This window comes from Myotis daubentonii, chromosome 3 (assembly GCF_963259705.1).
Source record: "Myotis daubentonii chromosome 3, mMyoDau2.1, whole genome shotgun sequence".
Lineage (NCBI taxonomy): Eukaryota > Metazoa > Chordata > Mammalia > Chiroptera > Vespertilionidae > Myotis > Myotis daubentonii.
The window spans coordinates 180271382-180299208 of NC_081842.1; the positions used below are offsets into that span (position 1 = coordinate 180271382).

Consider the following 27827-nt stretch of genomic DNA (forward strand, 5'->3'; position numbering starts at 1 on the left):
GTGATGACTGTAATAATAAATACAAATTAAAAACTAGGAAAGGCTTCAATTAGTAAAAAATATTTCTGGAAAGGCTTCTAAGAACTTGAATAGAAAAAACATCAAAATATCAGCTGCTGGGAGTGGAGGAGGAGCCATTCTAGTGGTTTCAGTGTCTGGTGTGGGCAAAGCAGGAAGCTCATGAGCAAATCTGTGATCTTTGTGCCAATAAAAAGGTAATTATGTTTCAAGTCAAGCCTCAACATTGTATGCTTCTACTCCATTCACCCGACAGTCACTTTCAAAATCTACAACAATCTCCTTTTATTGGTGTAAGGGGCTAAACTGCGTTCCCCCCTAACATTCATATGTTGAAATCCTGACCCCCAAAACTTCAGAATTTGACTGCATTTTTGGTGGTAGAGTCATTACCGAGGTAATTAAGTTAAAAGGAGGTCCTTAAGGTGGGCTGTAATCTGATTAAAAGAGGAAATTTGGACCCAGACCCATATGGAGGGAAGACAGTGTGAACACGCAGAGAGAAGATGGCCATCCACAAACCCAGGAGAGAGGCCTCAGAGGAAAACACCCTGCCGACACCTGGCCACAGACCTTCAGCCTCCAGAACTGTGAGAAAGTACATTTCTGTTGCTTCAGCCACCTGGTAGGTGATACTTTGTTATGGCAAACAGAGCAAACTAATACTATTAGTCGGAAAGAAAATGGAAATTTAGAGCCTTGTCATAAGTGTGCATCTACGTGCGCTTACAGGACTCCATCCTATCTGGTAGGTGGGCTGTGATATTAGGGCAGTTATGCTGTAATGAAAGCGAGCTGCACCTCCCAGCACCCTCCCCTGGCCCTGCCTGGGCTGCACCGTGGCCGGGTCACTCTGTGATGATTACTCCATCTCCCCGCTCCCTCGTCTGCAAAGATCCGGTTCCTCATATTGATTTCTTCCATTCAGCCAATACTCAGTGAGAGGCTCTTGTGGGGAAAGCTCTGACATCAAGCTGAGGTGATAAAAAGGAGAGTCTGAGCAGCCTCTTTGCCTTCAAAGAGTTTACATTCAAGTTAAGGGACAGGATCCAGGACCAAGAGGAAGTGCCAGGAAGCTGACTACTGGGTGTCACCAGGGGCGTGGCCCTGTGCTGGGTGCTGCAGAAGCAGAGGTGAGGAGGAGTTCTTATCGGGGCCGAAGGACATTGTATCAGATGTCCCAGCCCTGCTGGATATGCGCTGGGAGGCTACGACACACAAAGGACTCTGGGAGCAACAAGAAGGGTAAGCCAGTCTAGACCCTGTCAAAAGGAGGAGTGTCGTCTAGACCCTGTCAAAAGGAGGAGTGTCGAGAAGAGTGGAGGAGGTGATGCATAGGTGTGTTAGCTCGGGCTGTCATAAAATACCACAGAATGGGTGACTCAGAGAATAAACATTTATTTTCTCTCAGTTCAGGAGGTTGGAAGTCCAAGATCAAAGCGCTGTCGGGATTGGTTTCTGGTGAGGCCTCTTCCTGGTTGCAGATGGCCCCCTTCTCACTGTGCCCTGGCGTGGCGTCTTCTCTGCATGTTGTGGGAGCAATCTCTGGGGTCTCCCCCTCTTCTTATGAGGTCATGAGTCCTATTGGATTATTCCCTCCCCCCCCGCCCCAATGACCTCAGTCAGCCTTAATAATCTCCAAATACAGCCACACGGAGGTTAGGGCTTCATCTGATGCGTTTTAGGGGGACAAAATTTAGTTTATAACTCTAGGTAAGATGTTAGGCAGGTGAGAAACATGGGGAAGGACATGTCAGAAAGGAGGAATTTAACATATTAAGTCTCAAAACAAAAGAGTGATGCATTCAAGGAACTGACCCTGAGCAGAATGTATAGGATAAAGTTAGAATCAAGGCTGACTGAATCTCAACAGATAAAGACACTGTGCCTGGGAGGTGTGAGTGAGCACTCGTAAAGTAGAGAGTCAGGCATCTCTCCATATCACCCCAAATCCATCTTCTTTGCCCTGTCAGCCCTGTTAGCCCTGCTTATACCAGCAAGTGCAGTCCAAAGCCAGATGTGAACAGGGCTACTGGGAAGGGCACTCGGGTCAGAGAAGCATCATCCTCTGAGACATCAGGGAAGCACTCATGGGAGATGTGGCTTCTTAGAGGGAACTTGGCGATGGAATTGGGGTGAGAGGAGTGAGCAGTGAGTGGGCAGGGGAAAAAGGAGAGGGGAACTCTCAGGTAGAGACATAGAGGGGGAAACAAGTATGGCATGCAGGCAGGACTGGGCGAGCCCCCTGCTATGGACTGAGTGTTGTATCCCCCAGATTTCATATGTTAAAGTCCTGTTCCCTGCTGTGATGGTGTTAGGAGTGGGGGGGCCTTCAGGAGGTGCTTAGATCCTGATGGTGGAGCTCTCATGAAGGTTATTAGTGCTCTTATAAAGGAGACCCCACAGAGATCCCTAGCCCCTGCCACCTTGTGCAAAAGGGCACTCACCTGACAGTGCTGACACCCTGATCTCGGACTTTCATCCTCCAGAACCATGAGAAAGACATTTCTGTTGTTTATAAGCCACCTAGTGTGCAGCACTTTATTATAGCCCAACGGGACTAAGACACCACCTTCAATGGACAGTGACAGCTGCCTCATGGGAAGCATTCCAGAGGAATCCTCCAAAAAGACCCTCTTCTGTCTCCAAAACTAATATTTATGATTGAGGAGAAATCATTCCCTGCTCCCAAATGGCCAGAAGGCACGGACTCACCCAGAGGCTGCCCTCTCGGATCCTGGAATCGGGTCATACAGAGTGCAGTCGTCTTCAACGACCCTGACATCGTCACAGTTGTCCTCATCAGAGCCATCGGAGCAGTCCTTGTCTCCATTGCACACGAGGTGGCGTTTCAGGCAGCGACCTGAGAGAAGAGACTGTGGATGCTCCTAGAGCCTCCCAGACTCCTCCCTCTCCCTCATGACCCACATCCATCGTCACCCAGTCCATTCCACCTCTGAATTGCCCTCAGCCTTCTCCATCCTATTGCATCCTTCTTTTGTCCTCTCTAACTTCCAGGCTCACTGTCTCCCTCCTGCAGCCCTAGCTCAGGCCCTGCCCCAGGCTCCCTTCTAAAATCCAGCCTCCTCATTACTGCCCTGGTAGTCTTTCTAAAATGCCAATCTGGCCCTGTCATCCCCCTGACCTGTATCCTCCAGTGTCTCCCCATTCCTCTTCCAAAAGCTACAGTCTGGCCCCAGTTCCTACCTGGCCCATCCCCTGCCTCTCTTCACAAAGACCTGACCTTTAATTATTCCGAACTGACAGGGAACGCTTAAATCCTCATATTTTGCACATTCTTTTTCCTAGAAATTCTTTATTTTCCAAGTCTCAGTTCAAGTATCATTTTGAAGCCTGCTCTGACTGTCCAAAGCAGATTTATGCCTCCCTGGACTATGTGCTAATGCCCATTCCTCTGGCTCCCCCACAGTATTGTCATCAACTCCTTGTAGGCCTCTCTGCTAAGGAGACTAGGAGTGCCTTGAGGTCAGACACATTGGGGTTTTTCTTTTTGAATGTCTGTATCACCAGCAGGTAGCCTACTGCCTGGCATGTAATATGTGCACAATCAATATTTATTCAATGAGAGGATGAGTGAGTGAATTATATCTTTTTGAAAAGAATCAACAAATTTTCCTACAAACTTACATCAAAATTACTTGGGCTATTGACTTGGCTTAAAATGCAGGTTCCTGGGCCCCATCTTAACCCGTTGCTAGGGGAAAAGCTCAGGAGTCCCTCTTTTGACAAGCTCCCAGGAAAGTGTTTTGCATGTTAAGGTGACGAGCACATCTGTTATTCCGCTAGAATGTTACTCACCTGTCTCTTTACACTGGAAATCCTGTCCACACTGCGCTTGCCTTGCACAAGCTGTGGGTCTGCGACAGCTGATTTCATCCCAGATGTCACCACTGCAGATGGTCCCCCCAAACTTGTTTGGCTGAAGCAGGCTCCGGTGTCGGTACTAAATCAGATTTTGAACCAGACACATTCATTGTTTCTCAATCAACCAAGAATTGTGCAGGCAGGTCTCAGCTCAGCACAAGGAATAACTGTCTAATGATTGAGAGCTGCCTAAAAGGCTGTCTTTTGAAGAAGAGATCAGTGTTCATAAAAATGGATATTCAACCAGAGGTGGCACAGTTGCCAGCTGCAGTATTGAATAAGGCCTCCAAGCACAAATGAAAGGCTTGAACACCATATGTCTAGGATCTTCCTAATTCCTGGGAAGAACCTGCTCCTCCCTTCTTCAACCAGTTAGTTCCTATTCACCTTTCAAATTCATGGTATAGGTCCTCGGAAAGCCTTTCCTAACTAATGGATTCTACAGTTCCCTGTGCATTCCTCTCTTTCTAGATCTTGTCATAGGGTTTTGATTGATTGTCCGCTTCTTTGTTTACCTTTCTCACTAGTTTAGGAACAATTTTCACATGGGAGTAGGAGTGGAAAAGGAAGGTCCATGTCTTAATTGGCTCAGTGCCTTCATCTATAGTCAGGTACACAGGAGGCACTGTTAGAAGAAGTTTGTTTCCTGGCCAGCTTGGCTCAGTGGTTGAGCATTGACCAATGAACCAGGAGGTCATGGTTCAATTCCCAGTAAGGGCACATGCTCAGGTTGTGGGCTCAATCTCCAGTGTGGGGTATGTGCAGGAGGCAGCCAATCAATGATTCTCTCTCATCATTGATGTTTCTATCTCTCTCTCCCTCTCCCTTCCTCTCTGAAATCAAAATATATATATATATATATATATATTTTTTTTTTAAAGACATTTATTGCTTTTCCTCCACAGCATTTCTTCTGGTCATGGCATCCTCTCTTTCCTTGAGACATATCTCATACAGTTCAGTGGGGATGAGCTCCTCCCCTCGGTCACAGGGATGTATGGCTATGAACCAGGCCGGGCAACCAGAGCTTCCTATCTCCAAGTTGCAATGATTGGCTCAGGGTGTGGCTCATGGCTCAACCTTAGGACAGACAGAGTCCTCTCTGAGGGTTTTCTTTCAGAGCTACTGGGAAAGACCATTTCTTTTTATTGAAGTTACTGGGACTGTGGGCATTGAGTGGTCATCTTGCCTACTATGTAGAAAGAGCCCATCCAAGAGTTAGACAAGGAGAGCTCTAAGACATCATCTGAGGCCCTGGGTCCAGCTTTGACTGCAGATGAATGAATACTTCTTGAGAGGAGGACAGAATGAATAAAAATGCACACCAGCCTTGGAGCTCTATGTTTTCATGATACTGTAGAAGGCGAAAGCTGAACATTAGGATATCCAGAGACATTTAGTACCCATCCCTGCCTTCAAGAAGCTTAGAGTCTAGCTGAGGAAATAAAGCATATAATAATACAAGACATGCTGTATGGAGAGCTCCTTACAAAATGTTCAATAAGGCGACGTGCCGCCCCATATTTTCTGCTGCCTCTGACCTTGAATCAACTCTTCAGGCCTCTCCTTCAAGAATGTTAGTAAGGAAGCAGGAAGCAATGATTTGAGCAGTAAGAGATATGGGCTCCTGATCTGAATCTATTTCTCACTTGCTATGTAAAGTGTCAGTATTTGGTACTGTGTGCCTTGGTTTCCAAATCTATAAAAATTATGCGGTTGATCTAGTTGACCTCACTAATAACAATTACCAAAGGTACTAAAGATTCTTTTACTGTGTCCTACATTTGGAAGAGCCAGGGCATGAGACTTAGACTGACTTGAGTTCAGATCCCAGATTCATTACCAACTGACCCTGAACAAGTCACTTACCTTCTCTGAGCAATCCAGCCTAGCAACATAGAGCCAGTTCTCTTTTCTACTCCTTAAAAAGTTCATCTGAGTTTTGAGGTCTGCAGTTACCAACATGGTGATAGTGGTACTGGTACCTACCCTGTATTGAGTGCATATTATTGTCCAAACTCTTCATATTCTTTACCTCATTTAATCTCACAAGTTTGAGAGGTTATGTACTACTATGGACCCCATTTTAGACTTGGTTGGAATTCCAGTTCTACCATTTACCATGCATGGTAAATTTCTTGACATCTCTGAACCTCAGTTTTCTCATCTATAAAATGACAGCTATTTCAGCATGTTGTGAAGATCCATGATAATACATGTAAAAAACTAGCACTTTGCCTTATTGCTGGCATGCAATCAATAATCATAGTTATCAACATCATCATCATTCTTGTAGCCAACTGTTGGGCTACTCCAGAAGGATTTATGACTGAGTGGGAATTGGATCAGGTGACCGCCTAATATTGTTATTCTCCATCGTGTTCCAGGAGAGGCCATAGAGTGAAGTGGACAGGCACAATGGGCACTTGAGAAACACACTGATCAAGTTTTAAACGCGGGCTCTGCCACTTTCTTAACGGGAGACCCAAGCAAAGGGGATGATGAGATCTATCATGTACAGTTGGCTGTGAAAGTCAATAAGACAATTTATTTAAAGCATTAGCACAGTGCTGGTATATAGACATTAGTTCACAAATAGTGACTGTCCTTGCCATTATCATCCTTCCTGTGGTGACTCTACTGGAAATAATGATGCAAACATGAGGTTTGTCCCCACTGGCTCCCTGTTTTCTAGGTTGTTACCAAATAATGAAGACATTGTGTTGCAGGAAGGTTGGTGGGGACATTCCCTGAGGGACTTCTTCGTGCTGTAGCCTGTGGTGGGTGTCATTAAGACGTAATTTCCTCTTTTAGCTCCTAGATAATGTTTCTTTCCAGAAATGCACATCTTTGTGTGATTTCGAGAGGAAGAAACATATTAATACTAGTAAAAAGAAACTAGAGTGTCTTTCACTTCACAGGATTTAATTATTTTAAGGAAATCATTCAATTCTGATTTAACCTATAAGTCATTCACTTGTGCTATATGCTATCTAAACTGCAATGTATGAGAAAATGCAGTTTGGGATATATGGAAGGTTGAATAATGGCCATGTAAAAAAGAAAGAAAGAAAGAAAGAAAGAAAGAAAGAAAGAAAGAAAGAAAGAAAGAAAGAAAGAAAGAAAGAAAGAAACCTTAACCATTGAACGTTGATAATGTTACTTTATTTGAAAAAGGGGTATTTGCAAACATTATTAAGGTTTTTGAGATGAGATTACTCTGGATAATCCAGATAAGCCCTCAATGCCATCACAGTGTCCTTATAAGAGGAAGGCAGAGAGAGATATCACACAGACACACAAAGGAAACACACAGAGGAGGAGGCAATTGACCACAGAGGCAGGGATTGGAGTGATGGAGCCACATGTCAAGGATTGTCAATAGCCACGAGGAGCTGGAAGAGGCAAGGAATAGATTCTCCCCTGAAGCCTCCAGAGGGAGGGTAACCCTGCTGATACCTTAGTTTCAAACATCTGGTCTCCAGAATTGGGAGAGAATAAATTTCTGTTGTTTGTGGCAATTTGTTACAGATGACCCAGAGAACTACTACAGGATCTCAGAGCAAAATGAGCATTTGGGGGCCAGTCTAGAATGAAAACTGTGGCAGCCTAGGGTTCTTTGGCATATGTCAGAGATGGGAGTGGCAGAACAATGAAGTTCAGGGTTTGAAGTTGAATAAACTATGCCCAAATGATGTTTCTACCACACCTTGGTTTTGAACAGCTCATCAAACATTCATGGGCACTTTCACGTCTAACTAAAGAGTGGGTCTGGAGTAAGGAGGACCATCAGCCAACTCTGCAAAAGCTCCTGTAAGAAAAGGACAAGGCGCCTGGCCGGTGTGGTTCAGTGGTTGAGCATTGACTTATGAACTAGGGATTCTGAACAAAGTCAGAAATTTAATATTCCTCCCCGCTGGAACAGTGTGGAGGAGCACTACCAGCATCCCCCTTCCTTTGATATACCACTGAGTTTACCCACCATTATGGACCATTCAAAAACACTTAGACATGCATGATAGACACATATTGGTTCATTGGGCATTTCTTCCTTTTCAACCTATGGAAATGGAATCCTCAGGAGCCCCCTCTGTGACATGCTCTGGTTTGTCTCAGCTCACCAGGGTCATGGACAGCGAGGCATTTGTTCCTAAGCCATTCGTCCCTTCAGATGGCCCTTATTAGAAGGCAGTAGATTGGCTAGAACCCAGAGAGGCCATCATGGGTCAGTGTGCCCCTTTCCAAATAACCACTTTTCTGAGACTAAGCCATAGCATACACATATTTTGCAGCTTCACCCAATAATGCCTTACAAACAAAATCAGGAGAGGCAAAAAAAAGTTCTACCATCCATGTATCCATGGCTTCCAAGTACCTATTTCTAGACCCAATTTCTCCCCAGACCTTCAGATTTATAGGCCTGGGTGCTTATCTTATTTGAATGCCTGTACACAACTCAAATATTAAATGCCCCCAAACTGGTCTCAGTGTCTTACCTTTCTGTCCTGGCATTGAATACATTCTGTCCACTCTGACCAGTCACTCAGCTGGCAGTTCACTGCTGTGAACGTCAAGCTCCCAGCCCCCCGACTCACTCTCCTAAAAGAAGAAAGATCCCAGCTTCAATTTAAAAATTGTATTATGATAATTCCAAAAAGCCTTTTAATATGAAGGCATGTTAATAATAGGAAAACAGATGCTGAATTTTTTTCTGTTTTATTGAGGTACAATTGACAAAAATTATATATATTTAGGTATGCTATAAAATATCCTCCTATATAATAAAGAGATAATGTGCAAATTAACCCTCACACCCTCACAAGATAGCTGCCTATGACCAGGCCAGCAGGGGGGTTAGTGAGGGACAACCAAACGACTGGATAGTAGGCTGTGTGGGGAGACAGGCCGGTGGGGGTGGGGGGGAGGGGTAACCAGGTCAGAGCGGGGGGGGGGGGGCAGTTGGGGGTGACCAGGATGGCAGAGGGGGCAGTTAGGAGCTACCAGGCCAGCAGGGGGTCAGTTAGGGGCAATTAGGCTGGCAAGGGTGCAGTTAGGGGTAACCAAACAGGCAGGCAGGTGAGCAATTAGGAGCCAGTGGCCCAAAATTGTGAGAGATGTCTGACTGCCAGTTTAGCTCCAATTCCCAGGCCAAAACTGGCAGTCAGACATCCCCTGAGGGGCCCAGATTGGGGAGGGTGCAGGCTTGGCTGAGGGGACACCCCTGCCCCCCGTGCATGAATTTCATGCATGGGTAGGGTCCCTAGGCCTGGCCAGCCATCAAGGCCAATCTGTGGGGAGACAGGCGGGGCGATCAGTGGGCTCCCACTGGCATCCACCTTGGCTGGCCTGGGGTCTGTGGGCTGGGAACAGCTCCTGCATTGAGCATCTGTCCCCTGGTGATCAGTGTGCATCATAGCAACTGGTGGTTCCACCGTTTGTTCTGATGTTCCGTCGATTTGCATCATAGGCTTTTATTATATAGGATATATAAATAATTACCACAATTAAGCTAATTAACAAATCCATCACCTTACAATTACTTTTTTTGGAGGGATGAGAGCACTTAATACCTACTCTTTTAGCAAATTTCAAGTGAATATACAATACAGTATTAACTATTATCTCCGCACTGTATATTGCATTGCCAGAACTTACTCATCCTAGAACCAAAAGTTTTTTCTCTTTGACCAATCTCTCCCCATGTTCCCCCCTCTTCTGTCCCTATAACCACTTACTATCATCTACTCTCTGGTTCTATGAACTCAACTTTTTTAGATGCAGTATTCTCTTCCTCTCTCTGGCATTTCTTACTTAGCATAATGTCCTCCAGGTTCATCCTATGTTCACCCACAAATGGCAGGATTTCTTTTTTTATGGCTGAACATAGGCTGACTTTTCTAAGTTGTAAAGTTTTCCCATTGATCTGGGCATCTGGGTACCTATGGCAGCAATGTCACAAGATATTCCCTTACCCTTCCAATTATCTGGAGGCATGAGCGGGAAGAGAGCAGGGGGTGGGGGGAATGTCAGGGATGCTCAGTTATTCTTACCTGAAAGGCTTGGTTCTAAGGGCACATCCACACTGGAATGATTTTATCTTCCTTCTTAAGAATTATATGTTGCATTTTTATTTATTTATTTTTAATATATTTTTATTGATTTTAGAGAGGGAGGGAGAAATGGAAACATCAATGATGAGAGAGAATCATTGATTGACTGCCTCCTGCATGTCCCCTACTGGGGATCAAGCCTGCAACCCAGGCATGTGCCCTTGACTGGAATCGAACCTGGGACCCTTCAGTCCCCAAGCTGATGCTCTATCCACTGAGCCAAACTAGCTAGGGCTACACATGGTGCTTTTAAAAACAAAAGTTGTATGGCCTATTGCCCTTTCTCTTTCCCCCAATTTCTTTTATTAAAGTAAAATGCACAATATAAAAGTTACTATACTTTTAAATGTGCAGTTCAGCAGCATTAAGTACATTCATGTTGTTCTGCCACCATCACCACCATCCATCTCCAGCACTCTTCATCTTTCTGTATCAGTTTTAAGTTGCCAAGCTTAAACAAAGGAAATTTCATTCCAGTCAGTCACACTTTTAAGAAATGAAAAATGAAAATTTTGTCATGCCCCTGTTCTTATAGGTATGATGTTAGAGGGTTTATATAAAATCTCTTTTCATTCTATATGAATCTTATTTTTACAGAGATGAGTACTGAAGAGAATTAATATTTTTGAAGAGTCTGAGTAGCAAAAAGCCAGTGGGTAAAAACAAGGGGTCTTGGGTGAAGAGACTGAGTTTTAATCTAAGCCCCCCACTGACTTTGAAAACTTGAACTTCACTGAGCTATAGCTCTCCCATCTGTAGAACTATGTTAACAATATTACTTAACAGGGTTATTGAAAGCACATTAAAATGCTTATAAAGTGTTTATTAAAGATTGGCTTTTATTATTACACACTAGAACATTACATGGATTTTCTCATGTAATATCTATAATGATCCTAGGAGGTAAATATAATCAGCCCTATTTGCATTCATAAAAGAGAAACATGCAAATTGGTATCACTCCGTTATGCCCACCAGCCAATCAGATGAGTTTGCAAATTAACCCAACAAAGATGGCAGTTAATTTGCATACGTAGGCACAGAGTGAAGACTGAAGGCTCTGGCCAGAGTGAAGACTGAAGACTGAAGAGGCTTGGCTTCTCTGCTGCGGCTGGACCAAAGGCCTGGGTCTTGGGTACCGGAGGAAAACTGGTGCCGGCAGCCAGAGGAAGGAAGGCCTATTGCGCGAATGTTCGTGCAACGGGCTTCTAGTTTTACAAATAAGAGAGTTGAGATCCTAAAAGCTAAGTAATCCTGAAGTCATAGCCCAGAGTGACAGAGGCAGGGTTTGAACTAGTTGGCTTGATGGCAAAGCCCATCTCTTGCTCCTCATGATGTTTGTCTGGCTCCAAGCCTGAGTCTCTTTCCATAGCATCACCACCACTGCTCCTATACCTTCAAAGCCTGGTCAGCCCACTGGGCAAAGTAGTTACGTTGCCACAACCTCTGAGAATCAGATAGCCTCTGCTGTAATGAATGGAACAACTATCTCCTGAGTGTAGAATTAAAAAGTACTTCAAATCTCATGCTAATTATGCCAGAGTTGCTACCCATGAGGAAGGATGGAACCTAGGCTGCACCCCTAGACAAGGTAGTCAGGAAAGTGACTGTCTTTAACACTAGTTCTTAAACTTGGGCCCCAGGACCCTTTTATACTATAACGTGCTACTGAGAACTCCAAAGAGCTTTTGTGTAAGTGGACGAGAGCTATTGATATTCACAAAATTCAGAATTGAAACTGAGAAAAACTTAAAATATATATTTTTCTATTTAAAATTACAAAAATAAACCCATTACATGTTTCAATATATATAAAGTAAGTGTATTAAAAATACATTTCCAAGAATAATAATTAGTGAGAAAGTGTCATTGTTTTATATTTTTGGAAATATCTTTAATGTCTGGTTAGTAGAAAGCAGCTAGATTCTCATTTCTGCTGCTTCATTCCATCTGTTGCTTTATGTGGCTTTGGTTGAATTCTATGAAAAAAAAAAAACCCTCCTTGTACATTTATACAGTTGAGAAGTTATGCAGTTGAAGAGTATTTTAATAGTCTCTTCAGATAACTGTGGCTGTTCTTTGATACTATACCAAAACTTGACAATGGGCAATTCCTTAAATGTTAGTTGCAATGTGGAATCTAAAAGCATATCAATGAATTTTTGGTATGTTGTTTCATTAAAATCCACTAGTCTATTTATACTTCCAATGGATCTGATACCTATACATGATTTTTGTAACATTAAGCATTGTAAATTTGAAAAATAATGGTTCACTGATTATTCACATTTTAAAAATATTAACACATTCTTATGCAACATAAAAAGTCAAATTTATTAAGATTGCCAGTGATGTCTTCAAGCTCATCATAGTGGATATATTTTTCCAAAATTTTGATTTTGGCTTGAAAGCTCAAATTTTGTCATTGGTAACAATAGTGTTATTTTTTTTATTGCTTAAAGTCATACAAAGGGTATTACATATATGTCCATTTTTCCCCCCCGCCCTAGACAGTCCCCTAGTCTTCCCTATCCCCCAGTGTCTTATGTCCATTGTTTATGCTTATATGCATGCATACAAGTCCTTTGGTTGATCTCTTACCCCCCCTACCTCCTGTCCCCCAACCCTCCCCGGCCTTCCCGCTGCAGTTTGACAATCTGTTTGAGGCAGCTCTGCCTCTGTATCTATTATTGTTCAAAAGTTTATAATGGTCTCTATTAGCCATGAATGAGTGAGATCATGTGGTATTTTTCCTTCATTGACTGGCTTATTTCACTTAGCATAATGCTCTCCAGTTCCATCCATGACGTTGCAAATGGTAAGAGTTCCTTCCTTTTTACAGCAGCATAGTATTCCATCGTGTAGATGTACCACTGTTTTCTAATCCATTCATCTACTGATGGGCACTTAGGCTGTTTCCAGATCTTAGCTATGGTGAATTGTGCTGCTATGAACATAGGGGTGCATATATCCTTTCTGATTGGTGTTTCTGGTTTCTTGGGATATATTCCTAGAAGTGGGATCACAGGGTGAAATGGGAGTTCCATTTTCAGTTTTTTGAGGAAACTCCATACTGTCTTCCATAGTGGCTGCACCAGTCTGCATTCCCACCAGCAGTGCACAAGTGTTCCTTTTTCTCCACATCCTCTCCAGCACTTGTCGTTTGTTGATTTGGTTTTTTTTGTTTGTTTGTTTGTTTGTTTTTTTATTGCTTAAAGTATTACAAAGGGTATTACATATGTATCCATTTTATCCCCCCGCCCTAGACAGTCCCCTTGCCTCCCCTATCACCCAGTGTCTTATGTCCATTGGTTATGCTTATATGCATGGATACAAGTCCTTTAGTTGATCTCTTACCCCCCTACCTCCTGCCCCCCAACCTTCCCCGGCCTTCCCGCTGCAGTTTGACAATCTGTTTGAGGCAGCTCTGCCTCTGTATCTATTATTGTTCAAAAGTTTATAATGGTCTCTATTGTCCATGAATGAGTGAGATCATGTGGTATTTTTCCTTTATTGACTGGCTTATTTCACTTAGCATAATGCTCTCCAGTTCCATCCATGACGTTGCAAATGGTAAGAGTTCCTTCCTTTTTACAGCAGCATAGTATTCCATCGTGTAGATGTACCACAGTTTTCTAATCCATTCATCTACTGATGGGCACTTAGGCTGTTTCCAGATCTTAGCTATGGTGAATTGTGCTGCTATGAACATAGGGGTGCATATATCCTTTCTGATTGGTGTTTCTGGTTTCTTGGGATATATTCCTAGAAGTGGGATCACAGGGTCAAATGGGAGTTCCATTTTCAGTTTTTTAAGGAAACTCCATACTGTCTTCCATAGTGGCTGCACCAGTCTGCATTCCCACCAGCAGTGCACAAGTGTTCCTTTTTCTCCACATCCTCTCCAGCACTTGTCGTTTGTTGATTTGTTGATGTTAGCCAGTCTGACAGGTGTGAGATGGTACCTCATTGCTGTTTTGATTTGCATCTCTTGGATGATTAGTGACTTTGAGCATGTTTTCATATGTCTCTTGGCTTTCTGAATGTCCTCTTTTGAAAGGTGTCTATTTAGGTCCTTTGCCCAGTTTTTGATTGGATTGTTTATCTTCCTTTTGTTAAGTTGTATGAGTTCCCTATAAATTTTGGAGATTAGGCCCTTATCAGATATGACATTGGCAAATATGTTTTCCCACACAGTGGGTTTTCTCGTTGTTTTGCTGATGGTTTCTTTTGCTGTGCAGAAGCTTTTTATTTTGATGTAGTCCCATTTGTTCATTTTCTCTTTAGTTTCAAGTGCCCTAGGAGCTGTATCAGTGAAGAAATTGCTTCGGCATATGTCTGAGATTTTGTTGCCTTTGGATTCTTCTAGAATTTTTATGGTTTCCTGTCGTACATTTAAGTCCTTTATCCATTTTGAGTTTATTTTTGTGTATGGTGTAAGTTGGTGGTCTAGTTTCATTTTCTTGCATATATCTGTCCAATTTTCCCAACACCATTTATTGAAGAGACTATCTTGGCTCCATTGTATGTTCTTGCCTCCTTTGTCAAATATTAATTGAGCATATTGGTTCAGGCCGATTTCTGGGCTCTCTATTCTATTCCATTGATCTATATGCCTATTCTTGTGCCAGTACCAGGCAGTTTTGAGAACTGTGGCTTTGTAATACATCTTGATATCTGCTATTGAGATCCCACCTACTTTGTTCTTTTTCAGGATTGCTGCAGCTATTCGGGGTCTTTTTTTATTCCAGATGAATTTTTGGAGAGTTCGTTCTAGATCTCTGAAGTATGCCGTTGGTATTTTAATGGGAAGTGCGTTGAATTTATAGATTGCTTTGGGTAGTATGGACATTTTAATGATGTTGATTCTACCAATCCATGAACACGGTATGTTCTTCCGTCTGTTTATGTCTTCCTCTATATCTTTTTTCAACGTCCTGTAGTTTTCTGAGTAGAGGTCTTTTACCTCTTTAGTTAAGTTTATTCCTAGGTAGCTTAATTTTTTTTGGTGCGATGGTAAACGGGATAGTTTTTATAATCTCTCTTTCTGAAAGTTCACTATTGGTGTATAGAAATGCCTCAGATTTCTTGGGGTTAATTTTGTATCCTGCTACATTGCCAAATTCATATATTAAGTCTAGTAGCTTTTTGATGGAGTCTCTAGGGTTTTGTATGTATAATATCATGTCGTCTGCAAATAAGGACAGTTTTACTTCCTCTTTTCCAATTTGGATGCCTTTTATTTCTTCTTCTTGCCTAATTGCAATGGCTAACACTTCCAGTACTATGTTGAACAGGAGTGGTGAGAGGGGGCATCCCTGTCTTGTTCCTGTTCTTAGGGGAAATGGTGTTAGTTTTTGTCCATTGAGTATGATGTTGGCTGTGGGCCTGTCATATATGGCTTTTATTATGTTGAGGTAAGATTCTTCTACTCCCACCTTGCTGAGAGTTTTTATCAAAAATGGGTGTTGGATTTTGTCAAACGCTTTTTCTGCATCAATTGATATGACCATGTGGTTTTTTTTCTTTCAATTTGTTTATGTGATGTATCACGTTTATTGATTTGCGGATATTGTACCATCCTTGCATCCCTGGGATAAATCCTACTTGGTCATGGTGTATGATCTTTCTGATGTACTGCTGGATCCGATTTGCTAAGATTTTGTTGAGGATTTTGGCATCTATGTTCATGAGGGATATTGGCCTGTAATTCTCTTTCATTGTGTTGTCTTTACCTGGTTTTGGTATTAGGGTGATGCTGGCTTCATAGAATGAGCTTGGAAGTGTTCCTTCCTCTTGAATTTTTTGTAGTAGTCTGAGGAGGATAGGTTTTAGTTCTTCCTTGAATGTTTGGTAAAACTCCCCTGTGAAGCTGTCTGGTCCTGGGCTTTTGTTTGATGGAAGCTTTTTGATGACTGCTTCAATTTCTTCCATAGTTATTGGCCTGTTGAGATTTTTAGATTCTTCCTGATTGAGTGTTGGAATGTTGTATTTTTCTAGGAATTTGTCCATTTCCTCCAGGTTGTCTAGTTTGTTGGAGTAGAGCTGTCCATAGTATTTTTTAACAATCATTTGTATTTCTGTGGGGTCTGTTGTTATTTCGCTTCTATCATTTCTTATTTTGTTTATTTGGGTCCTCTCTCTTTGCTTCTTGGTGAGTCTGGCTAGAGGTTTGTCAATCTTGTTTATCCTTTCAAAGAACCAGCTCTTGGTTTCATTGATTTTCTGTATTGTTTTTTTGATCTCTATGTCATTTATTTCTGCTCTAATCTTTATTATCTCCTTCCTTCTGCTCACTCTGGGGTTTTCTTGTTGCTCTCTTTCTAATTCTTTGAGTTGTAGAGTTAGATGATTTACTACCATTTTTTCTTGTTTTTTCTTGTTTATAGCCTGTAGAGCTATAAACTTCCCTCTCAGGACTGCTTTCATTGTGTCCCATAGGTTTTGGATTGTTGTGTTTTCATCGCCATTAGTTTCCAGGATGTTTTTAATTTCTTCTTTGATCTCATTGGTAACCCAATCAATATTTAATAGCATGCTATTCAGCTTCCAGGTGTTTGAGTATTTTGGGTTGTTTTTATTGTAGTTTATTTCTAATATTATGCCATCATGGTCTGCGAAGATGCTTTTTATGATTTCAATCTTCTTGAATTTGGAGATACTTTGCTTGTGACCCAATATATGGTCTATTTTTGAATATGTCTTATGAGCACATGAGTAGAATGTATATTCCCTGGCTTTGGGGTGAAGTGTTCTGAAGATGTCTATTAAGTCCATCTGATCTAGTGAGTCATTTAGGATTGCTGTATCTTTGCTGATTGTTTGTCTAGAGGACTTCTCCAGTGCTGTCAGTGGTGTATTAAAGTCCCCTACTATGATTGTATTGTTGTCGATCTCTCATTTGATATCTTCCAGGAGTTTTTTTATGAATTTGGGTCCTCCTGCATTGGGTGCATATATGTTTACCAGGGTTATATCTTCTTGTTGTATTGATCCCTTTAGTATTATGAAGTGGCCTTCCTTATCTCTTGTTATGGCCTTCACTTTGAGGTCTATTTTGTCCGATATAAGTATTGCTACCCCAGCTTTCTTTTCCTTTCCATTTGCCTGAAAGATATTTTTCCATCCTTTCACTTTCAGTCTGTGTGAGTCCCTTCTAATGAGGTGGGTTTCTTGTAGACAGCAGATGTATGGGTCATGTTTTTCTTTTCCATTCAGCCACTCGATGTCTTTTGGTTGGAGCATTTAGTCCATTTACGTTTAAAGTTATTATTGAAAGGTACTTGTTTGTAGCCATTTCTTTTTTTGTGTGGCTGTTTTCTTTCTGAGCTTTTTATTTCTTCTTTTTATACCAGTCCCTTTAGCATTCCTTGCATTTCTGGCTTGGTGGTGATAAACTCCCTTAGCCTTTTTTTGTCTTGAAGCTTCTTATTTCCCCTTCAAGTTTGAATGATAGCTTTGTTGGATAGAGTATTCTTGGATTCAGTCCTTTGCTTTGCATCACTTTGTAAATTTCAGTCCATTCTTTTCTGGCCTGATGTGTTTCTGTTGAGAAATCATTTGATAATCTAATGGGAGATCCCTTGTATGTAACTTTCCGTCTCTCTCTTGCAGCCTGTAAGATTCTCTCTTTGTCCTGAACATTTGCCATGGTAATTATGATGTTTCTTGGTGTGGGTCTTTTCGGGTTCACCTTGTTTGGCACTCTCTGTGCTTGTGTGACTTTTTTCTTCCCCACCTCAGGGAAGTTTTCTGATATTATTTCTTCGAATAGGTTTTCTAATCCTTGTTCATCTTTCTGTTGTTCTTGCACCCCTATTATTCGTATGTTGTTTCATTTCATGTTGTCCCAAAGCTCCCTTAAGCTCTCCTCCTGTCTTTTAATTTTTTTCTCCAATTGCAGTACATTTTGGGTGTGTTTTGTTTCCTTGTCTTCTAATTCACTAATTCGGTCCTCCGCTTCTCCTAGTCTACTGTTGATACTTTCAATGGTGTTTTTTATTGCAGTTATATCACTCTTCATTTCTTCTTGGGTCTTACTTAAGTTGTTGATTTTTTCATCTGTTTCTTCTAGCTTCTTCCATATGTTATTGATTTTTTCATCTGTTTCTGCTTGCTTCTTGTAGAAGTTGTTGATTTTTTCCTCCATCCGGTTTATGCACTCTAGGACCCTTATTCTGAATTCTTTATCTGTCATGTTGCATGCCTCTGTATTACTTAGCTGCTTTTCTGGAGAGTCCTCCTTCTCTTTCCTTTGGGGGTTTCTTTGTCTACCCATGTTTGATCTCACTGACATATCTAGACATTGAGTCATTCAGTGGCTGCTCCCTGGGTGGCAGTGACTCCTTGGTCTGTGGTTGTTCTTCAGGCGGTTGTGGTAGCAGCTGCTCCTCAGTTGGCAGCAGCTCCTCTGGTGGGTGCTGTTCACAGCTGTGTTGGCTCTTCTGGCTGGTGGGGGGAGGCTTCACGTACAGCTGCTGTTCCTCAGCAGAGGGTGTGGTGTTCAGGAGGCTGTTGTTGCTTGGATCTGCGGCACTGCATGGTCTGGTCAGCTCTTCAGGCTGCCCCCTTTAGGCTCAGTCCCCCGTGATCACAGAACCCAGCTCTCAAATCCCCCGGCGGTGCCAGGAATCCCGCAGATCACCTTTCCCCAGTCAGGGTCTGTGTCTGTCCCAAGGGTCGCGGCTGTCTGCCACGCGGTCTCCCTCCAACCCCAACAATAGTGTTATTTTTTTAAGTGGTAAGCTCTCTGTTCGTTTTTGAGACAAAATCTGCCAAATATGTAAGCCTGAATAACTGCAGTTTGACAGTTATCCTGTTGAGTAAGAACAATGTTCCAGGGGAAAAGGTGGCTACTTTTACTTAAAACTCAAATGATTGCTTTTACAAAAGACAACCATCATACTTCAGTGCACAAAAATTCTTGGTGAATTCTTCCCATTTTGACACACAGAACATTTAAATAACACGTATTCAAAGATTGAGGCTTAATAAAATTAATAATTTTTATGTTTCAAAAAGGACTTTCTTGTCCTAGCTGATTTTGCTCAGTGGACAGAGAGTCGGCCCACAGACTGAGGGGTCCCGGGCTCAATTCTAGTCAAGGGCATGTACCTAGGTTGCAGGATCAATCCCCAGGCCTGGTCAGGGCACCTGCAGGAGGCAACCAATCAGGGTGTCTCTTTCACATCCATGTTTCTCTCTCTGTGTCTCTCCCCTCCCTCCCACTCTGTAAAAATCAATGGAAAAGTTATCCTCAGGTGAAGATTAACAAACAAACAAAAAGACAAGACTTTCTAAATAAAACTTAATTTCTTTCCTGTGAGTTTGGTGCCACTTCCTTGATTTGTATCAAGGCCACAGTAGTTTTACCTGCCATTACTTTTGCACCATCCATGCAAATATAAACACAGTGAAAGTGGCAAATGTCTTAATATTGTTGTGAAATTGTCTTGAACTCAGAGGACCACACACACCTCAACCCATCTTCGAAAAGATCTTAGGACTCCCTGGGCTCTATAAACCATACTTTGAAAGACACTGTGATCTTTAAAATGATGCTAGTATGCATATAACCCCACCCCTACTATCCCTTCAAAGAAAACTTCAGTGCTCAGCTCACAGTATGCATCTCTATTCTAAAATTTCTTTCATGGCTCTGGGAGACCTCATCATCCCAATAAATGAGCCATCCAACATTCTGCCCCCTCAGTTGCATCTTTTCCTCGTCTCTGATGACCTTTTTTTTTTCACTCCAGTATCTTCCATGGTCACATCCTGAATTTTCTCACTTTCTGAAACAGCTTCTCCTCCAAATCACTAATTCACAAGTCATCTGCAAATAGTTACTTGGGGGCTCCACAGTTTCTTCTCATCTATCTTATATGCTCAAGGGTTCCCATTGCAATTTTGGATCTCATTGGGCCTCCATTCTCTTCACTCCTAAGCTTTCTTTCTATTCATAGGACCCCCTCCTATTTTAATTTCCCTGTATAACTAGTTTTGAATTCATGATCTATAATTTTAAAATCTTAATTATATCCTAAATTCCTGGACCCCACAGTTCCCTTGACCACATCTACCTGTAGAAGCCAATGCTGAATAAATCCAGTTATCTGTCCCTTTACCTGGTGAGCTCCTAGATTCCTTTCAATCTCATCATAAACATCAGTTCCCTAGGGAGGCACTGTCACTACCCAGACTGTTTAGATACCTCTTTTCATATGATTTGGTCAAGCTCTGCACATCTTCTCCACACTTAATTATCAAACTTGTAATATTTGTATAATTTTTATCTTCTCCATCAGATTGTAAGCTGTATGAAAGCAAGTACTGTCTGTATGCTTGCTGATGAAGTCCCAGCATCTATCATGATGCCATTCCCAAGCAAAGTGCTCAGTAAATATTTAGGAAAGGAAAAAAGAAGGGAGGCAAGGAGGAATAAAAAGGGAGGGCGAGAGGAAGGAAGGAGGAAATGAAAGAATTGAAACAATTTATGGGAAATAGAGTGGCATTGTTTCAAGATTTATTTGAATCTAGTTTTCAGTTATAATCTAATTAAATGATTCTGGCATCTAGACATTCAAACGGATCAAGGTTTATTCTATCTGTCATTTCGCCGATAGATTATCCTAATAATAAAAGTTTGAAGCATGGGAACAGGGAGAAAGACAAGGGTTCTAGTTATCAAAAAGGTGGGAGAGAAGGTTTGAGAGCAGAAATGTCTCCAGCATTAGTTCTGCATCTCACTATAGAATTGTCAAGATAATGTCAATGTAAGCCTACAGAGGCTGCATTATGATGTCAGAATGGAAGGAAATAGTATTAATGGATGGAAGCAAAAGCCTAGTCAGAGCAGTGCTGTGTTGCTGTAGTTTTAAAAGCTTTGTGACATGATGTCTAGACAGAGGCACACACAGTAATGCTATCACTGAAGCAAGAGTACAAAAGGTACACAGGACCATTCATTAAATCATAACGGGGCTCCAACCTTCTAGCCATTAATAATGTGACCAGCATTTTCTTTTATCGTTCCAATGAATTTTTAAATGTAGCTTATTTTTGCTGATTATAAAAGTAATGCATTCTCATTAAAGAGAACATAGAAAAGATAATGAAAGGGAAAATTGCCCCAGTTCCTGCCAATATTAATATTTTTTTCATATTTCCTTTCATTCTTTATTTTCATAACATAGTTGAGGTCATACAGAGTATTGCATTTTATACCCTGCATTTCCACTTGATATTGCAGCAGAAATGTAAACTATTTATGATGGTTCCACTCCTCTAACATCAAACAATTTAGATTATCGAGCACCCAGTTTTTCTGTGTCCTAAGTTATTTATTGAAGATATATCCTGCAGAATGGGATGGCTGAGTGGAAGGATAGAAGTGATTTTGAAGCTTATGACACATATGGCCCAATAGCTTTCCAAAAGAATTGTACCAATGTTTCAATTACTTAAGGAACCATTAATAAAACTGTGGCCTAGTAAATCTTGGCAAATAGTTTAAAAGCATCTCCCAGCTACTAAAAATCAACTCAAGCAATAAGACATTTACTATAGAGCACTGGGATTTGGGAGTCTTTGTGCATGTACCTTGCTGTGCTATTCTACTCAAGTTGATTTAACTATCTGGCTTTTAGTTCTTTCCTCTGTAGAATCACACAAGTCAATATAGTGCTACTGCAGGGTTTCTCAGAGAATGCTCTGTAGAGTACTAGTTCCTGAGAGATATGCCTGAGATGGAAGCAGAAAAGATACGTGGTCAAATACATTTAGATACATTGCATACAACATACTACTTTCGGAGATTCAAAATGTCCAACGACATATTAAAGGCACCGAGAAGTTCTGCATTTTAATTTACTTAACCTAGCATTTACCCAATTTTTTGAACACGTGTCATTTTTTTCAAGTGACATCTGTAAGAATATGTAACACAGTTGAAGAAACACTGATATAACAGAAAGGGATGTGGCGTCCAACAAACATGGATTTAAATCCAGTTTCTTTACTTAATAAACTTCAATTTTCTTATTACTAAAAAGCCAGGATATGCCTAACACACATGTTAGTTTCTTATCTCTAGCCTCCTTCACCCCACATGTGTCAGCAAATCTCTCCATCTTTGTCAAAATGTATTAAAGACCACTCTTCATGGGGCCGTGGACTGGTGAGATGCTTGCCATCTGCCTTTTTAAATAGGGTGGCATATTGGGCAAAGGGCAGAAAACCTGAAGATGAACCTACAACTTGCAAGCCCAATGCTTGACCCCAGATTGTGGCCACCTCAGCAATTTAGATCACAAAATAATAATTAGCTGCCAGTCCTAAACTAGAAGGGCAAAAGCCCTAACCCTGATTATTGCCAGGGATATACCTAATAAGTTGTCTCAGCTTATATTCAAAGCTGATTGTCACTAATTATATAATCTTGAGCCAGTCCCATTCACTTACATGGCATTACATCATGAAACGGAAGTATTTCACGTTTGATTGTGAAAGTGCTGAGACTCCAGGGACCTCCCTATTGGTGGGAAGTCTTCCGGGTTGGTCCGACTTGCTCTCTGTTAACCACTGTGCCCTTCTTGAAGGCTTTCCTCTCTTGTACTCCTCATACCACGCTGTCTTTCTCCCTTCCTGCTTCAGGGGCCAGTTCTCTTTGACTTCTCCAAAAACTGGAATTCCTCATGGTGCAGTCTTGCCTCTCTTCTTTTCTCTTTCTGCTTTTCTCACTCCTGAGATCCATTTTCTGACCTTCACAAACCATCTCTATGAATGCCCCCTAAAGTAGATCTTCACCTTGGACCACTCCTCTGAAATCCTGTTTTGTTTATCCAACTGTCCATTTCATATCTCCATTACGTGTCTCTCACACATGGAAAATGTAAAGGCTCGTGTCTCTCACACATGGAAAATGTAAAGGCTCCAAATATAAACTCTTAATTTTCTCCTTTTAACCAGTTTCTGTCTCGGTTTTACTTACATCAGTAAGTGGAGCCACCATAACACACCGTTGCTCAATCCAGTTACCTGCCATCGCCTTCATTCCTTCCTCCCCTCTAGCCCCCACAGCCAGTCCTTGAGAAATGTCTGTCAATATTACTTTCAGAATGTTATCATAAGTATCTTCCCTCCCACCTACCTGTATGGCCCCCCCGTCCTAATTTAAGGCACTGGTATCTCTCACCCATATCGCTTGCTGTGGCCTCCAATGACACCTTTCACTTCACCTTTCTCCTATCCCTTCTTTGCACAGTCACAAGGATGTGGTTTTTTTTGTTTTGTTTTGTTTTGGGGGGGAGGGTTTATTGATTTTTTTTTTTTTACAGAGGAAGAGGGAGGGATAGCGAGTTAGAAACATTGATGAGAGAGAAACATCGATTAGCTACCTCCTGCACACTCCTTACTGGGGATGTGCCCACAACCAAGGTACATGCCCTTGACTGGAATCGAACCTGGGACCCTTCTGTCCACAGGCCAACACTCTATCCACTGAGCCAAACCAGTTAGGGCAAGGGTGGTTTTTTAATTAGAAATCAGATAATAGCCGTCTTTTATAAGACCATTCAGTATTGTTTTTTGCTTGTTTGTTTCTTTGTGTGTGTTTTTTACTACACATATACTATAACTCAAATTCCTCATCATGGTGCCCTAGGTCCTCTGTGAAACTTTTACACACCCTCTCATGACACAATCCTCTCATGGCACAATCCCCTGCTCTGTGTTCCTCCCATCCTTTAGGTCCACCAACATGACTGGCCACTTCCCACGGTTGGGCCTTCATACATGTGGACCTCTCCATTCTCCCCTGCTCCTTACGTGGTTTCTCCTTGCCCTCCTTCATGTCCCAGCTTAAATGCCGCCCCTACAGAGAACCGCTCCCCAACCAGCCTATCTTCAGATATCCTCCAACAAAGGACCTATTCTTTCCGTCATGGTATTTATCATGCATTCTACTGAAATGTTTGGCATACATGTTTATTGCCTATCACTGCACTGTGAATTCCTTGAGGGTAGGGACATTATCTGTTTTGTTCATCACATGGTACCTAGTATACCTGAAATCATAATAATAAAAGGCTAATATGCAAATGGTCATCACACCTTCACACTTAATGACTGATCAGCAGGAGGCAGGGTTTGACAAGGGACCTGAGGCTCGCGTCCCCTGTCAAGCCTGCGGGGCTTGATGGGGGTGGGGCCGGCCAGGTCTGGGTCTCGTGTGATTTCGAGGCACATGTGGGTGGGCAGGGACTTGACTCTGGGTCCCGCAGCATGCCCCAGACTCTGACAGGAGGGAGATTTTCATATACATTTTACTAATTTTCTTTCATCTCTGATAATTCTATTATAGAGAAAGGGCAAATAGCAATATTAAAATATTTCCTCTAATTAATTCCCTTTTAACGTGCATGAATTTCGTGCACCAGGCCACTAGTATTTAATAAAATCTTATATGAACCTTAACATTGAAAACATATGATCTACCTCTGCATTTTAATGATACTTTATTTTTATTAACTCATGTTTATCATTTTGCTTATTATAAAGTCTTAATAGAAAAATGAGTTTGTTTTTTGTTTTTGAGAAAGACATTTTAAAACAGCAGTGATGATGTAAGATTTTATTTGGAGGTCGGGGGAGAAGGAGTGCCATTGTTAAATTCTTGAAATCACTGACCAAGCTCAAAGATCCATGCCAACTGGCACATTATACATTGGTTCTAATTTTTGTCAACCATCAGAAAGAATGTAAATCCCCCAAAATGACCATAACATTCACACAACACCACTGGCCACAGCTCTCACTGGACGCACACTAAGAACCAGGCATCATACCATGTCATTTTCATGTGTTTACTAGTAATTCTTCCTCTTACTTTCCTCCCACATTTTACTCAGAAAAGTTAAGTAACTTGCCTGAAGTCACACAAATGCAAAATGCTAGTGCCAGAATTTGAACCTATAGTTATTCACCACGTAGTTTCCTGTTTCCAAAGCCAGGGTCAGACCCACTGGCATTAGACACAGAGACCTTGTGCTTTCCTACTTCAGCACTTTGTAAAGTATTTAATTGGCTCTCTTTTGCCTTGACTTCAAATTTGCCTCTTCACTGGTCTGTCTTATTTGATAAGTTCATCAAACATCAGGGTTCTTTGTTCATTTTCAAAAAGGATTACAATGATAAGCTTTTATAATTAAGAGTATCTCAGCAGAGATTTCCTTTTCCATAGTTCCCTCGCCTTTATCTTCTAATTATTAGAGATGAATTTTCTGATTTTGTTCAAAATCGTATTTGCTTTAAATACAAGTTGCAAATTAACTGCTTATAAAAAATATCTTCCTCCCTTCTGAACTGTTACTTAAAGAAAATCTCTCTTGGTCTAGCATTTAATAGGAGCAATGATTTAAAATTGAATCATCCAACAAGAATTTGAATAAAATAACTCTAATTACAATCTTTAATATTTGGGAGAATAGGAACAGCTTCAAAACTGTCCCAGAAGTGACATAGGAGCTGTTTAAGCACCACAAAATGCTTAATGTGAAGATATTTTAAAAAATATGAGACCAGGTTAAAAATTTCAAGGAAATGGACTGAGCAAAAGGCAATGTACATATGAAAATATCATTTCCATTCATTATTCCACAGCAAAAGGTAAGCTTGTTTCTATTAAATGACCCAGCATCTCTACAGTGTCTCATCTTTCCTAAATAATGTTATATACATTATCTAATTTTATTCTCCCCCAAACACTATGAGACAGATATTCTTATGATTCACAAACAGATGAGTAGATGTTAACTGTCCAACATTACTCAAGAGAACTATTGTTTATTGAGTGAAGGCTATTGTATATCCAGGATCTTACTGCATGTTCATTAACTCTTATAGAAGAGGCATTATTATTCTCATCTTACAGGTAGGACAACTGAAGCTCAAATAAATGAAGTGATGTATTTCAGATTAGTCAGCTCTTCAGTATTGCAACTGTGATTTGCACACACACACACTCTTTTCATTTCCTCTAGTCCTTCACTGCACTAGGAATAGCAGGAAAAAAGGTCACATTCCAACCTAAAACAGCCTGCTACAAACATGAAAGTGTCTCAGTTCCCCACTAGGTGAACCCTCTGTGCAAATTCTGTAGAGAAATATGGCTGACTCACCGGTGTGCCTTCTCCTGTATGGTTATCCCAGGCAGACAAGTCATCAAAGACAAGATGAAGAAAGCAACAGCAAACATCTCATCCAGAATCCACCAGCCTATATCACCTAGGAGGAATTAAGGGATCTATTCAGGGGGTTGGAGTAAAAAGATGTCTACAGGCCGGGACCCATAGGATCTAATGTTTGAAACTAACAGAACTCCCTTGATTCTCATTCAGATGTGGTTAATTAGTTACTAGGGTATTGATTAGCCAAACACCCTAAAAACCCAGACACCAAAGGCCACTGTCCTTCAGACCTTTATTTTGAAAAATAATACCTATAAGATATTTATTTAAGCAATACCAGCATAGCAAACGGATTTTATTTTCAGAAAGAGGCATCAGTCAAATTAAGATACAGTTCCAGAATGCATGATCATTTTTAGTGGCTCTTGGAACTTGTAAGGTCAATTTGTTTTGTAAGACAGAAATGAGGCTAATACTGGTATATCAGCTAAGCCATAAACAGCCAGCAAAACAGACAATGCTAACGGTTGCATGGAGGTTCTACAATGTATCGCCAGACATCTGGAGCCTGAGAAATGTAGGTAACTCAATGAACGTTCCACTTTTTATCCAGACATTGGATGCTGTTAAGATCCAGCATATTGGTATCCTGAGGGGACAATATGCCTTCAGTTGATATCTCCAGAAGCATTCTCTAAAATTATAGGAATAGCTATACATGTCGACGGATGAGACCATACCTACACACACTCTCTGACTCTTCCAGTCATGATTGGCATTTCATAATGATTTTACTGCAGATGTGGTGGCATGAGGGGTGTTATATCTGGATACTCAGGATGGTAGTGGGGATGGATCTCACTTTTCCCACCAACTCCCCAGCCGTCTCCCTCCCTATCTCATCCACAATCCAAATTTCTGAGATAGGTCCTCAGACACCCCCACCTCAGGTTTTCTTCCACCAGTTCTATTGCTTTTCTCATGTGGAGCAGACTGCTCCCTAGAACAGAGGTCTCAACTGAAATGATTCTGCCCCTCAGGGGACATTTGGCAGTGACTAGAAACATTTATGGTATCACGACTTTGAAGGTTCTGCTACTGGCATCTAGTGGATAGAGACAGGGATGCTGCTAAACTTTCCATGATGCACAGAGGAGCCTCCACCACAAAGAATTATCTGCCTCAAAATGTCAGTAGTGCTGAGGTTGGGAAACCCTGCCTCACAAACAGTCTAGCCTTCTTTCCCTTGGCCGTTGGAGTTCTGGTGAATTAATTTTCTTCTTCTTACACATAGACTCTATTGCCTTCCTTTTTCATGCAGCTCCTTCTCAAGAGTTCCCTGCTGCCTTTCTCTTCACCCAAGACCTCAGCAGCCTCCAGGACTCCCCTTAACCTCTACTCACCTGTCTCATCCTTCACTCCTCAACATGGTCACTTAAATTCTATTACATTCCCTGTGTAATATCTTCCCTCTAAGCTTCTCTTCTTCATTCTCACAGCCTTTGATCCCTTTCAGAGCCTCAACTTTCTCTGAAACTATTGTAAGAGACTCCTAGTGGACTCTGTTTCTCCTTATTCCAAACCTCCCTGAATTGTTGCTGAATTCATACTCAAGAAATCTGCCTCT

The 27827-nt window shown here is 41.5% G+C and overlaps 2 protein-coding genes across 2 annotated transcripts in view; both read right to left on the reverse strand.

The window, feature by feature from the left end:
- The window catches only part of C8A (complement C8 alpha chain), a 65730-nt gene extending 39362 nt beyond the window's left edge, over positions 1–26368 (reverse strand). Inside the window, exons 1-4 of the mRNA XM_059689415.1 lie at positions 26192–26368; positions 8400–8502; positions 3838–3982; positions 2734–2881 (exon numbers count right to left, since the gene is read on the reverse strand). Coding sequence (XP_059545398.1) covers positions 2734–2881; positions 3838–3982; positions 8400–8502; positions 26192–26268 — 473 coding nt within the window. The 5' untranslated portion in view covers positions 26269–26368. The remainder of the gene's footprint in view (positions 1–2733; positions 2882–3837; positions 3983–8399; positions 8503–26191) is intronic.
- Positions 1–27827, reverse strand: part of PRKAA2 (protein kinase AMP-activated catalytic subunit alpha 2) — a 259642-nt gene that overhangs the window by 45426 nt on the left and 186389 nt on the right. The gene's annotated exons all lie outside the window — the stretch shown is intronic.